The 14184-nt window shown below is 30.6% G+C and overlaps 1 protein-coding gene across 2 annotated transcripts in view; it reads left to right on the top strand.

Moving 5' to 3' along the window:
• The first annotated feature begins 4521 nt into the window (after positions 1 to 4521).
• The window catches only part of LOC119675833, a 54669-nt gene continuing 45006 nt past the window's right edge, over positions 4522 to 14184 (top strand). For both annotated transcript variants that reach the window (XM_038087051.1, XM_038087050.1), the window contains exons 1-3: positions 4522 to 4672; positions 5058 to 5284; positions 7831 to 11342. In XM_038087051.1, the coding sequence (XP_037942979.1) occupies positions 4560 to 4672; positions 5058 to 5284; positions 7831 to 11342 (3852 nt within the window). In that variant the 5' untranslated portion in view covers positions 4522 to 4559. The remainder of the gene's footprint in view (positions 4673 to 5057; positions 5285 to 7830; positions 11343 to 14184) is intronic.

Here is a 14184-nt window from a genome sequence, read left to right as displayed (position 1 = left end):
GGCAACGGTCTTACATTTTTTATGATAATGTCGCCTGATATGTCAACTTTTAAACACATGTTTGTTTGACATAATCAGATTAGTGTTGTCAGATATATTTTCACCAACATCATCTAACGACAAAAAACATCAGATTCATCTTATATTACCCAATAAAATTAAATTGAAAATCGGATAAATAGTGTTTTATTCGATTTGTTAAACCCTCCACCAAGGATATTTAGTTAGAATAAAGTTTTCAAGAACACAAACAGAAACTAAAAAAAATAGTAAACTACAAAAAACAGAAGGCGGTTATGACAAGATGGATGAAGACATCTAACAAATGCGGAGGAGATAGAAATTAAGAGATAGAATTTTTTGGAATGAAAAACATCTTGGCATATTGTAGCAAATATTCTTATTCAGAAGATCAAATCTCAAAGATGTACAGCCAAATTTTGTTAAGAAATCATTATTAATAAAATACGGCTCTTCTACTAAATCAACAACGATTACAAAGTAATCTAAAGTTCTAACTCTGCGAAACTCTTCCTGGTATTAATTCTTGTTATTTCTTTAAGTTTTTTTGTCTTTTATAATTTTAAATACTATTTATTTTTTGACATCTAACAACGTCATAAGCTAAGCTAATGAGCAACGTGCTCGCATGCAAATGTCTCTTACGTTTTTCATAACACTAATAAACAATATAGGATTACGTACGCCGGCAATTAGTGCATGACTTCACAATTCTCCTGCCACACCGTCGCCGCATTAAGTAGCTACTGCAAAAACGAAAGAAGTACTTTTTTGTATAGAAAAATGCAATAAGGTCGCTACAAGATACGAGTACAATGAATACGTACCATAAGCAATGTATACAAAACCATATACACATGCACGTACAACACATACGAGTATACAAATGTATAGAAACATTGTTGCAGCTGCAAACTCTGCAACATGACTTTGAATCTGTGACATGTTTTTCCAAGTGCAGATCCTCTTATTTAATTATGTCGCGTGAGCTTTTCTTTATATTACGAACACAAATAATTTAGCGAAAGCCCCAACGAAATCGGTCAACTAGCAATGGGGAAAAAATAAGGTAATCCATGTAAAGGTAGCAGGGAGGAGTTAATTTTATGGTATGCATGTAAATGTCTGAAGTCTTTCAAATTTATTTAAAGTGTTTTTTAATTGATGTTAAAAAAAATGTTTTGTTTACTTAATTGCTCTTTGTAAGAGTATCGCTTTGTACGGTCTGTATGTTTACTGTAAAGTGCATGCCTGCACATATTTATGCATGCATATCATGTTGCCACTTGTATACTCCAAGTTAGCAACCAACGAAGTCTCAACTTAAAAAAAAACTTATTTATAAAAGGAAGTAAAAGAATATAATTTAAACATTGTGAATGTGTCACTTAAATCTGTTAAATGTGCAGCTTAAGAACCGAGCCATGAAATTAATACCATTTAAAGACGCTTCAATGTAGACTTTTTCTTTCTGAAATCATTTATGTTCATTTATTTTGCAATTTATTTCAGTTATTCGTTCTTTTTCTACTATTGGGAGGTGTGCATCTAACTGTGATTATGAGATATACCACACACATTGCGTCCACTCAAAATACTTTAAAATATTTGATTATTTTAGAATAAATATTTACAACTACCACTTCAGGATTACTTTGATTCTATAAGTCGTAGTAAATAGTTCTCCATTTCGTGGTACTGATTTAGTAGTACGGTTACATATTTAAGGGATACTATCATTCAGTACATTATATGATTAGTTGAAGGTTTGTCATTTGATAATATGGATAAACCTTCGTTAAACTTTTACATTTTGAAAACTTGCTACAAAAATTGTGATGCAGTAGTAGGTCCAATTCGTGTATTACGAGAAGATTGTGGTCAACAAAATCGTACATTCAAATGCACTATAGCTTAAAATTCGAATAATGTTTGAAAAAACTGGATTTATAACAAATATATTAAGACCTAGATATCAATGGAATGTATGCTTTGCTGAAAATATTGCTGCTGTCAGTGAAACTGTTAAAGAAGATCCCATTTTATTCATTACATGTAGCATACAGTATTTTGGCCTATCTTACGGTACATTATTCTGTATTTTGCATTAGAATATGAACCCATATCCTTATAAAATTCAGTTAATATAAAAACTAAACTTGGCTGAATATCCAATGTGTGGAATGTACGTTGATTGGTTGTTTGAACAACAGTAATCGGATGATTATTTTCGGCAACGAATATTTTTGAGTGGTAAAACCTAATTTTCGATTTTAAAAATCTAGAAGTAACTGTTAAAAAACATTAAATCCAGTAAGTCTATGTAAATGTGTTGGGCATATACCTTATGTAAATATGACAAAGGCTTGATATAAGTTAAATATGCTGTCAAAACCATATGGTTTTCTTTTATCCCTGTTGGTTGAGAAATTTGCCGAAGTGAAGTTTCATGTTTGAGAGATATGAACTTGTCACCGAAATTATGCGATTTGTTACCACGGGATCTTGGTACGCAAAGGATCGGGTTTATATGGACAATTTTTCAGTTATTCACGCTTTCAATACAAATATCCGTTAAGTTGTGAGTGAACTGTGGCCAGCTATATACTTATGATACATCGAAAATTACCTCAAGAGGATTTAGTACTGTGAAGTATTCTATAAAGGACATTAGTTTCTGAATCGTAAAATTGATAACCGTTTATGAAAAATAAAGAGTTGAAGTATATACCGTGGCTTTTTTGGTTTCATCTAAGTCAACGCAATCAGAAGGTGTTATTAAACAACATTCCACTAAATACTTTTTAAATTTGTTTTTATTTTGCAGTTTTATTGGTTATTTAATTTCAAGAAATTAAATGTTAGAGATAATATAATGAAATAAAATAAATTTTTTGTTAATTAATAATCGCTGTAGCAAAGAATTAAAAGCAGTGTTATAGTTCAACATACTTACCGTGCCAATAATTATGCTCGTTACTATATATATTTCACTATACTCATATATAACTATAAATTATTTTACTACGATAATACTGTTCTGTACTTCCTACATTTAAGTCTTAAAAAAATTAATTCATTATATACTATTTATAAATATGTGCATAAATGTAATTTAATTCGTATTGTTTTTTAATATTACATAATTTTTATTGAGAGGTACTATTTTAAGTAATTTATAAATGTCTTTATATTTCGTAAAGTTGAATTAATTGTGCCGTAAGAACAACTGTATGTTCCAATTCTGCCTTAGAAAAACAATACATTTGACTATTTGTGTTAAAGTACAAGCAGAAAGAGAAGAAAGAATCATTTTAAGTTCTGATTTTCGGTGTTAACAAAGGTTTCTCCTTATATATAATAGTTAGCGATCGGATTGAACTTAGCTGTTTTGCTTTGTTTGTATTTTCTACGTTCTATCTATAACTACTTCAACGTTAAATCGAATTATATATACTAGTACGCCAAAGTGTTCGAGTTACCCAAGTACACTGTTCATTTCCACTCTATTGTGCAGTAATTCGATTTCATAGATCATGAAATTACTTTTAATGGATTAAAAAACAGTTTAGTATAATTTATGTTTTATGTTATGGCTACCAGCCGAACTTTTTTAAATTTTATTTTCTTTTTTTTTTTTGGCAATTTTAGTGAATATCGCATGAGCAATAATTATTAAATAATTTATATAGCTTATTTTTTTATGCATAATTATGACGCCAAGTGTTATTTCCTCTTCCGACTACATTCTTTGCATTTTCACTGCAATTTACTTTAATTAACTTTAAAGAACACTTAAGTTTTTTTAAAAAAAAAAATTAATTTGCCAAAAAAATTTTAGCAGACAAGTGCACGTGATAAAGTTTTAATGTTAAATAAATAAAATAAAATTATAAATAAATTATAATAAAATAAATTTTGCACTTATAAACAAAAAAAAGTTTTCTTTAGTACGCAATAAAGTGCGTGTTGCTTAAAAATGCACTGAAGTGTGTGCTAAATATTATCTTAAAAAATAGTCTTCATTTAGTTTTAACACAAAAATGTACTTTTTTATTTTTAAATAAATTACAAAATTTAAATATGTTGCGCTTAATGAATGTTATAAATACTTTTTCTGAAATGTACATGGTATATATATTTATGCGAGTATATAGGTTAAATATTTCACGTTTGTGCAAGGCGCAGTGTTAGCCGCGGACTTGGCTACAAAAGTGAGAAAATTCACTGAAAGCAGAAATTTTGGCTAAGATACTTCGATGCGGCTAATTGTTTGTTTATAATAAAAAAAAAATAAATGAATTTATTTTATTCAGAAAATACTTATTTATTAATAGAGAAGTAATTAGAACAATATTAAACAAATAATTCATTTTTACTCTGTTTAACAAATTTTATTTTATTTTTAAACTATTTTGAGAATTGTATATGTTATTTCTAGAGCGTATAAAGAAAATGATTCAAATTTGATTATTTTATATTTCAGTGTGATTATACATAACAAATTTTAGAAGATATTTTCATTAAATGTGTATAAAATGCCAGAAGCTTGTTTTGAAACTGACAATTCTTCGAATTCTTCCAATACAAATAAGATTACAATGTTTTCATACGAAGGCTTAGCAAACAAAGGACCAAGTAATTGGCACAGGTGAAGAGATATTTTATAATCCTTTTAAAACAATTAAAATGCATGTTTTTTCTAAATAAATATTCTAATATTTTACTTAACTGCATGTTTCCCTGTTTTTATGATTTCTTTATGATGAGCGCTGATGAAGAAGTACTGCAGCACAGCCTACTGCTTGCTTCGTATAGCTTCTAACAAAAAAAGTTGCATAATTTTAGGCTTTAGCGTTGAAAAAGCTTTTATTTTTTATTGAAAGTAGTACAGAAGTATAGCCCTATATTACCTACATAGATAGAATGGCATTAATCTATTTACAGTGTTAAAAAAAGTTTAACGATTAAATTTAATATAATTCAATTAAATAAACATGATTTTATTATTTTTATATATGTTTTACTCGTTTCAGTAACAATAATTCCGCAGAAGTTTGTTGCTTCTCATTAGATCCAGAACAGCAACGTAGAGCAGTACCAGTAGATGTCAGTGATATTAATTTCATAAACGGTAACGAGAATACCTCTGGAACAACAACCAAACGAAATTTTTGCTGTTGTTTGAATGAAGCCACTGACTTGGATTCATGTTGGAAATTAAAGAGACGACAAATTATTTTGGAGAGTTCAAACGCTTCAGGTATTTAAATATATTAACAAACTGTAAATTAGTGTTATTTAAATTTTCAGTGCACTTGAATTAAATTTCAATACTTTAATACACTTTTAAATATTCAGATTTGAAAGTCCTTTTTACTAAGATGCATAAAGGTTATATTTAGTAAATCAAGGAATATATGGATAGGTAATACGCAAATGACAAATACGAATCAATATACGTATCATATGTTGAAATAATAATAGCTTGCTCAAAATTAAAAAGTTGCCCACTGGTAGATTACAGCTGACGGCAGCACTGTTGCATTTGGAGTAACTGCGCGAGAAATTCAAAAAGTCACTGACTTATCAAACCATCCTCGTAGTATATCTATAAAATTCAACTAATATGTAATCTAACAATTTCAAAGTAAATTATAAAAGTTATATAGATTTGCCTAATAATTATCTAAAATTAAGTTATAGATACTTATATTAATTGTGCATGAAAATGTTTTTCTTTTGGCAATAGTAAGTTATTGCTACCCATATTAGTTTTATGTAAACAAAAGTGAAGTACAGTATAGTACAGTATAGTTAGATTAAATAACACTACTGGAGCATGACCATTGACTATCACTGCTAATCAAATCATCACAAAATATAGTGTGGCACATATGTGGCTATTCTAATATCTAAATTTTCGTGAGACACTTACATAAACTGTATCATTTTTTACGGTTTGCCAAAAACAAAAATTAAAAAATTTTTTTTAATTGTGAAGACTATATTTAAAAGTTTGAATTTAAAAGTATTCAAAAGACTTAAGTTATTTTTTCGAAAAAAGAAAAGCTCGTTTTTAAATGTTGCTGAATTTGTATTATTTTACTGCTTAACCTGCTTAATCCAAACCACTTCAGATGAGGCAGAAAATTTTCAAACTATCGCCATACCGTTTTGCAGTGGTGCCAGTTACATTATCACATACTATAGTTTATGGAATGAACACATTGTAGAGGTTAGTGGACTTAACAATAGCCGGTCGTAGTTGTCCATACAAATATATGTTAGCACTATTACAATCTCACTATTTTATGATCAAAAAACTTTTTCAAAAAACATGCAAATACTCATATTCTCGTTAATAATAAATTTGGGTATTATTAGACGAAACGTGGAAGCAATGTTGCCACCAGTTTAAAAAAATTTTTAGTTATTCCTGTGTTGTGCTTTCCTAATTGTAAAATTAAAATAATAACAAGGTATTTATATAACAAGATTTACAGAAAAGGATTTGTAGATTAAGCTTATAATTGTTTTTTTATTGAGTAAATTTAGGAATAGTTTTTGGGTTATGTGGCAGATATATTGCCTTGATGAAAAAAGATCATCAAGCCAGTTTTTCTTTTATAAATTGGGTGTTTCTCCACTAACTTTTATGCAGTACGTTGAATAAGCTGTAAAAATAATCTAAATTTATTATTAAATCCCAAATTAATCAGTTAAACATCGATGACATTTGGTTCCAACAAGACGATCTTGACAATTTGCCATACAGATCAGTTTACCATCGATTTATTGCGAAATCAATTTGGTAACAACTTTGTTTCCAAAAGTACTTCTATTAACTGACCCATTCATTCGTGCGATTTAGTGCCTGTCGATTACTTTCTATGAGGCTTTGGTTTATGCCGATAAACCAGCAACTCTTGAAGGGTGTAAAGCCAATGTTCAGGTCACCATTGACGATTGACGCCTGATCTATTGCAAAAATTAGTCAAAAATTGTACTGATCGAATGGTCCATGTAACTCGTAGCCGCACGGATATATGATGGAAATCATATTCAAAAAATAAGTGCCATGAAATTATTTACCAGATTATAATAAAAAAAGTTTCATTCGAATAATAGTTCTGTTTTGTATTATATGGTAATCTTAAGTTCTCATGCAGCTAAAGAAACACCCTAATATAATTATTTCTACGTAATAATATGACTCAACTTACCTGGCGATTTATTTAATTTGTTTGAAATTTTGCTTAAAAGATAATTTATGGTTTCAGTAAATAAATAAAAGAATATTAACCATATGTTTTAACTGTCGTAAAAATAAATAATTTTGTTCGGATTATTGCTTTTGTATATATATTTTTCATGCTATGTAGGAGAAGGTTACGAAAATAGGCGCAGAGTATTACGAAAATGTAAAAAATATTTATTTTGATAATTTTATATATATTGTATATAAATATTTTTTATTGTTTTCTTTATTTTGATTTGTTATTCTTTTCATTAATTTTTCTTTTAATATTTTTAAGTTGGCACACATTTTCATGAAAAACGATTTGACAATTTTTTTATTTTGCTGGTGTTTATGTTTTTTGTATATTAAATTTAATTGCTAGCTAAATACAACATTTATAAATAATTTTACGAAATGTTTTTGTTTTATTTATTTTCATTTATTTTTTGTTTTTCTTATTTAATAACTTTTATTTTATGGTAATGATGATGAGTAAAAGATTTTACGATAACAATAACAAAAATGATACTTATGTTGCTAATGTTGCTTTTATGTATTGATTTCAGCTAAGAATAAAACGGACGATGTTGCAACAGCAACGTTAATACCAACAGCAGAAACAGTAGTAACAGAAAAAAGCACTTTACACTCAACAAATGCTAAAAAATCGTCAATATCATTATTGCCAACTCCACGAAGTCAAAGAAATCGTTGTAGTGATCAATATACAGTAGTCTCAGGTGGTAGAAATGAAAAACCAACAGGCAGTATTAGAGCACAAGTACACAAAATATCGACATCCTTGCCAGCGACACCTAATTTAAGTCATCTGCGACGACCACAACATTTGGCATACAAAAAACTATCACTGGAAAGTGACAATCGTAACAAACAGAGCTTACAAGAGTATTCCACTCCAAAATATCACCAACAACAGCAACAACAAATGTCAACAACAACAACCACAACAACTTTCCAAACCTATGCTAGCGTTTGCAGAAATGAGAATGTAAAACACCCAGAACATATGTTGCAAGCACAACATCTGATTGCTGATCAAGCAACAATTGCTGCGGAGTGTCTTGGTGCAAATTATAAGAACAGTGATGAAGCGCTCAATGCAATTGAGTTGAATACCGATTTAGTAGCAACAGACACAGGTATTGCAATTGCAACTGATAGTGAAATCATTTTCGCACATAATAACAATAACAACAATATCAGCAACACAAATCTATTAGCAACAAATGCAACACAAGCAACATCACAAACAAAACTAAGTTTGCCACATGCAAGTGGCCTGAAAAGCTCGCTCAATTTTTGCGAGCAGTGGTGCTGCGAACGTGGCAGTCCGAAGAGCAAGAATACTCACCAACAAAATATGCTCAAAAATATTGCTGATGAAAATTTAAATTTAGAGGATTGCTCCGAGCAATCTTATCGAGCATATACAGATTCAGTATCGAATTTTTCGTCGTACGGTTTCGTGTCTGATGAAGATGAAAATTTAAGTTCACGTCACGTAAATACATTTTTAGAAAATACATCCACTACACCAATAGCAACTATACCAACAACAAATATTGTGTATAATAACATAAAAGATAGTTCCACAAATGTGGCGTCCCATCTAACGCCAACATGTACATCAACACCGTTGCCTCTGTGTACCTTAGAACGAATAAAAAACGCTGACTGCGCGAATTCGTGTGGCAATTCTTCGCCCACTGTTTGTTGTTATACAAGTGACAAATTCCCTGTCAATGTTTCGGTCGGTACGCCACACACTAAGATACCTTCTTATAGTGCCACAATAATACATCATACTGGGCCACCTACTGCCCCGCTACCAATACCGCATGCGAAATATAAATACGAAGAAAAGAATTCGTTAGCATTGCAGCCGTCGGAAGTGCGAACATTTAATTACGAATCGGTTAATTCGTTCACATCCGGTGAATGTTTGTTGTCAACGTCGTTGCCAAGAAATTACGGTAGTGCCAATAATTGTGGTTACGGTATACATGGTAGGCAGTATGACGACGGTGATATTGTAAATAAAAATCTACGTTGGCGTTTACCACCACCGCCGGTACCGCCGAAACCTAAACACGATCATACGCCTTCGCAGGCAACGAATGAGTCGGCAACTGCGTATGCTAATTATGATCCATACGAATTCAAACGAAAATTAGAAAAGTTCGAAAAACATAATATACGTAACGAAAAATCGCCTAACATAAACCCCGAATTCGAAGTCAACAACTTCGAAAATACAAGTCCGTATTACGACCACTTAGTTACAAGCACCCATGAGCGCTCAGTTACGCCTGTTGATTGTGAGTTGTTGAGTTGTTTTGGTAATAGTAAGCACACGACAGCAACAGCACAAGCACCAGCCAACGCAACAGCGACAACAACAAAAACACATATACCAATACCAACGTCGACATCGGCAGCAACATTTTCGCAAAAGAATCAACAAAATATCGATATCTGCAACAGAAATAATAGCAACGTAACTGCAAAATACGTTGTTGCACGTAGTTTAAGTGAGAGCAGCTGTTCGACAGTCGCCGACAGTGCTGGGACTGCCAATGAAAAGTGTGCCAACAAAACACAAATACAACATTTATATCAACAGCAACAACAACAGCACGAGCAGCAGCAATTTGCTGGTGACGTTGATGTTGTTACTAAAAATAACAACAACAACAGCATTAATAAGCAGCACGAAAATAGTACCGCAACAGCACATTCGAGAAGTATTGCCAATAAAAATAATAATAAAATAAAGAAAATCCGGGAAACTAACAAGAATTATAATTGTAAAATAAAAGTGCGTCACACGAGTGTTAACGACTATAAATTGCCAGAAGAAAAACAACAGCAACAGCAACAACAACAACAACTGCAATCGCAACAGCAGAAACAAAGTGAGCGAGAATTACAAAATGTGCGAACCTACGCGAGTGAACAACAATTGCAGTATGTAAATAATTTAACAAATTCACCATTACCTAAACATACCCTACGCTATGATAATCACGGTCGACTTAAAGCCGCGCATATATCGCATTTGTCTACGTCGTTAAGTGAAACGCGTTTAAATCGTAAACAATCCGCGACTGTAAAAACTGAACCCATTAGCTTACCCCCCACAAAAATAAAGGTACTTAACAGCAGTGCGGTGAATAAACTCAATCCTAGTTTGTGTCGAAAGTTGAATTTTTTTAACGAAAATTTAGAATTAAAAAAATTAGGGAACAATTCACCACTTTCAGTAAATATTGAAAATAATTCAAATAACGAGAATATATCTAATGACAATGTTGATACCACGGAATATACGATCTCAACGAAACCGCTTGTTTCATCACTTCCAACATCACCTACAAAAACTCTATCTAATGCTAATGTGACAAGTGGTGAAAATATCAAAATTCACCAAAGTGATCTCGATTTAAGTTTTATTACAAATCAACAAACGGAACAACAACTTTTTAAATCCTTTAGTGATAATGAGAATTTCGTCCTGAAAAATAAATTAATAAATCAAGCTGATGAAACCGATCAAATACGTTGCTATAGTGATTTTTCGTTAAAATCGAATTATCCTAGTTCATCAGTTGGTAGTTTGCCTTGTAAGTGTGCTTGCAAGCAATTAAATTCACCAACATCACCAATTTCACCAACGTCACCAAAATCACTCACATCACCGACTCAGTCATTGACCTTGATTAATCAAAAAAACTCACACTCACTTCCCAGTGTCAGTGCAGATATTCAATGTCCTTTACATTGGCTTAGTAGTGAAACTATTGAAACACAATCATCCTATCAAAAATACTTAGACGATACGCAATCGAATTGCAGTGATCAAACGACAATTTTCCACATTGATAACGATTGTCGTTCCTCAGCTTCATCAGTACCATCAGTGCAATCTCTTGGTAATAATTTTTTACGTGGACCATTGATTTTGAAACGTGTACCAGCCATACAATCCTTTGGATACATACCATCTCATACCACTTCAGCAAGCAGTGCTAATGTGCGTAACTATAACGACAAGGAGGTGAGTAAATCTTATTACACAATTTTATTAAATGTGATTTAAAATGTTTAATTATACCCAATTTTAGAATCGAAAATAATTTATATTTAATATATAAAAATATTTTGAGCATGAGGAGTTATTGGAACTAAAATATTTTAGTCAAAAAAAAAATTCACACTTGTTTCTTGGAATGAGTTTTAATATGAGAGTCCTCGCTAGGTTGTACCTATTTTTTTTTTCTTCACATGAGAGGGTATGTACCATATATCTTCGTTTGTATGGATAAATAGTTTGAAAATAAAGGCTCAGCTATTGTTCAAAGCATTTATTCTCCAATTATTTATGATCAATTTCTATAGGCTCTAAAGCTCTGTAGATCTGTAGTTTAAGAGGGGGCGAAGCATTATAAAACATTCATCTCAGGAGAAGTTCAATTATTTCGAACTGTGGATTTTTTCATTTTTGGAGAATGACATTTGCAAAGAAATTGAACAGTTCTTTCTTTTTCCTTTTCCTCTCTGCATATCTGGTTGAATGATATATACAATTTTTCGGCATAAGTGGTGCCCAATGAACAATGGCTTATTAGTGCTACTACGAGTTTCGCTACTTCCATTTTCGCTTTGCTCAATATATCTTTCATACTTGATTTATTGTTATTGATTTATACTTTATTTATTCTTGTTTTTCACAGTACCCCGAAAACCATATTAATGATATTGTGCATTGGTATTTAGTTAAATTTTTGCTGGACTAGTTTTTGGCTTGTACTATGGTGGGACAAGGCGAGAATGCAAGATCAAAGGATTTTTTATATCGATTTAAGCAAAAGATTTTTGTGTTCTTGTATAAAACAAGTGCATTTGATTATAACGTATATCATAATCTAATCTACCTTATCTGTTCTTGACTTGCGAATGTCAGTCTGAGACAATAAAGGATATTTTAAGGTTTATAAATAGTTTTTAATTTCCATGGTTAACTTAGAAGTGCTCCTATAGGAATACCATAATAGTTTAAATAACATACGGTGTGTAGTTGTCTCTTCGATTATGCGATATGGTCAATGCTTTCTTTATATCTTTCTTGTAAAAATTTTTTGGATGAGTTTTCCATGTACGACTACGCGAGATACGTACAGTACGTTTTATTTATTGTGATTATGACTTCGTTAATAGCAGATATGGAGCTGCTATACAAGAGAACTTGAATTACTTGAATTCTCTCATTTATTAGAAAGTGTTCTTTCCTCAGTAGATCTGCGTACTTTGTAAGTTCATTTACTTTTGAAAAGATTTTGTGTAAAGTGATTATAAATCTGACAGAGATTGTAAGTATCTGCGTATATTAGTACTCACACCTACAGCAGGAAGCACTCGTATTGACATGAAATATAGTAAAATGTAAGCTGTATAGTAAGCTGTGGTTAGTGGAGCCATTATCATATACTGGATTTAATGGACTTGAATGCTTGTTTTAAACTTACAAATGATTTTGCCTTTTCACTTAATTGCTATAGAGAAAACATATATTGGCATACACAAAGTACCAGTTCTACTGCAGTGCAAAGGTGCAGAACTTATATTCCAGAAATAATTATTACTATAAGGCAGGGGTTCCTATCTTTTTTTTGACAAAGGACCACTATAATATTTTCATTTTTAGTTGAGATGTCAAAGTTTAAGATAATAAACTGCATGATTATTTTAGTATGATTTATGCATCTTTTGTTTAATGTATTAATGAATTGTATAAGTGCATAGGTACATTTTATAGGCTATAAACAAGGTATATAATTATTTAGAAATTTTTTCTGCTCATTTTCTAATAAGTAAGGTCTCAGTTGACAAACTACAATTTGACACATAACTTGTAGTTTGTCTACCATCTTGCGGATCACCGATTGGGAACCACTGCCATAAGGTGTTGTATATATATTAAAAATAAATATTAATTTGTTTTGTTTCTTTTATGGAATTTAATGATTATTTATTGCTCACAACAAAGTTTCATTATGAAATTGTGCTCTTTGACATATACAGGACTGTTTTTTTAATGAAATACTTATACTGTTAAATTCCATTCATCTGCAATGACGTTAAAGAAATTTGGAAAATTTTGAATGGAAAGTTTTAATACGTCCGCCATATGGATGGAACATTGGCACCGTAAAACCAACATACCAGAAAAGTTATTTAAATGTTTACGTAGCATTTATTTACATTTTAAATATTGATACATCCGGTAAAATATATAATATAATAATAAAACGAAATATATACCTACGTATATTGGAAGATTTTGATCTGATTATTTACTTAGTCGTGCAAAGGAAGAAAGTCATTAAATTTATTCCAAAATGTTTTGATTTGTTTTTATAAACATTTTCACAGAAGTAAAAAACTGTGTGAATTGGTAAAATTAAAAGCCGAATTATCAAAACAAAATATCAATTCAATTATTGAAATTGTAAAATAACAGATGTTATTTTCGCACATTGCAGCCATTCAAACTGAACATTAAAAAGATATTTGCAAGGAAAAAATTACTTTCAAGTAGTTTTCCTACTTAAACAAAATCGATGCCTTGCAATAAATAATTTTTTGGTATAAATTAATAAATTAAAAACAAATATATAAATTTAAAGATTGTTTAATATTATAGACAGTTTACAAGTGAGAAATATGCGATTAATTCAGTTTAAAATATTTATATTAAATGATAAGAAACCATAACACATATTTAATTATTTAAATAAATAAATATTTACCTACAACGAAAATCCTACTTGAGAGAAGACTGATATTTTGAATAATTTTATATACATTTCTACAATTTTGATTTACTTAACTTTTAATGA

This window comes from Teleopsis dalmanni, chromosome 2 (assembly GCF_002237135.1).
Source record: "Teleopsis dalmanni isolate 2A chromosome 2, ASM223713v2, whole genome shotgun sequence".
NCBI classification, from domain to species: domain Eukaryota; kingdom Metazoa; phylum Arthropoda; class Insecta; order Diptera; family Diopsidae; genus Teleopsis; species Teleopsis dalmanni.
This window is presented reverse-complemented; position numbering and strand designations above follow the sequence as displayed.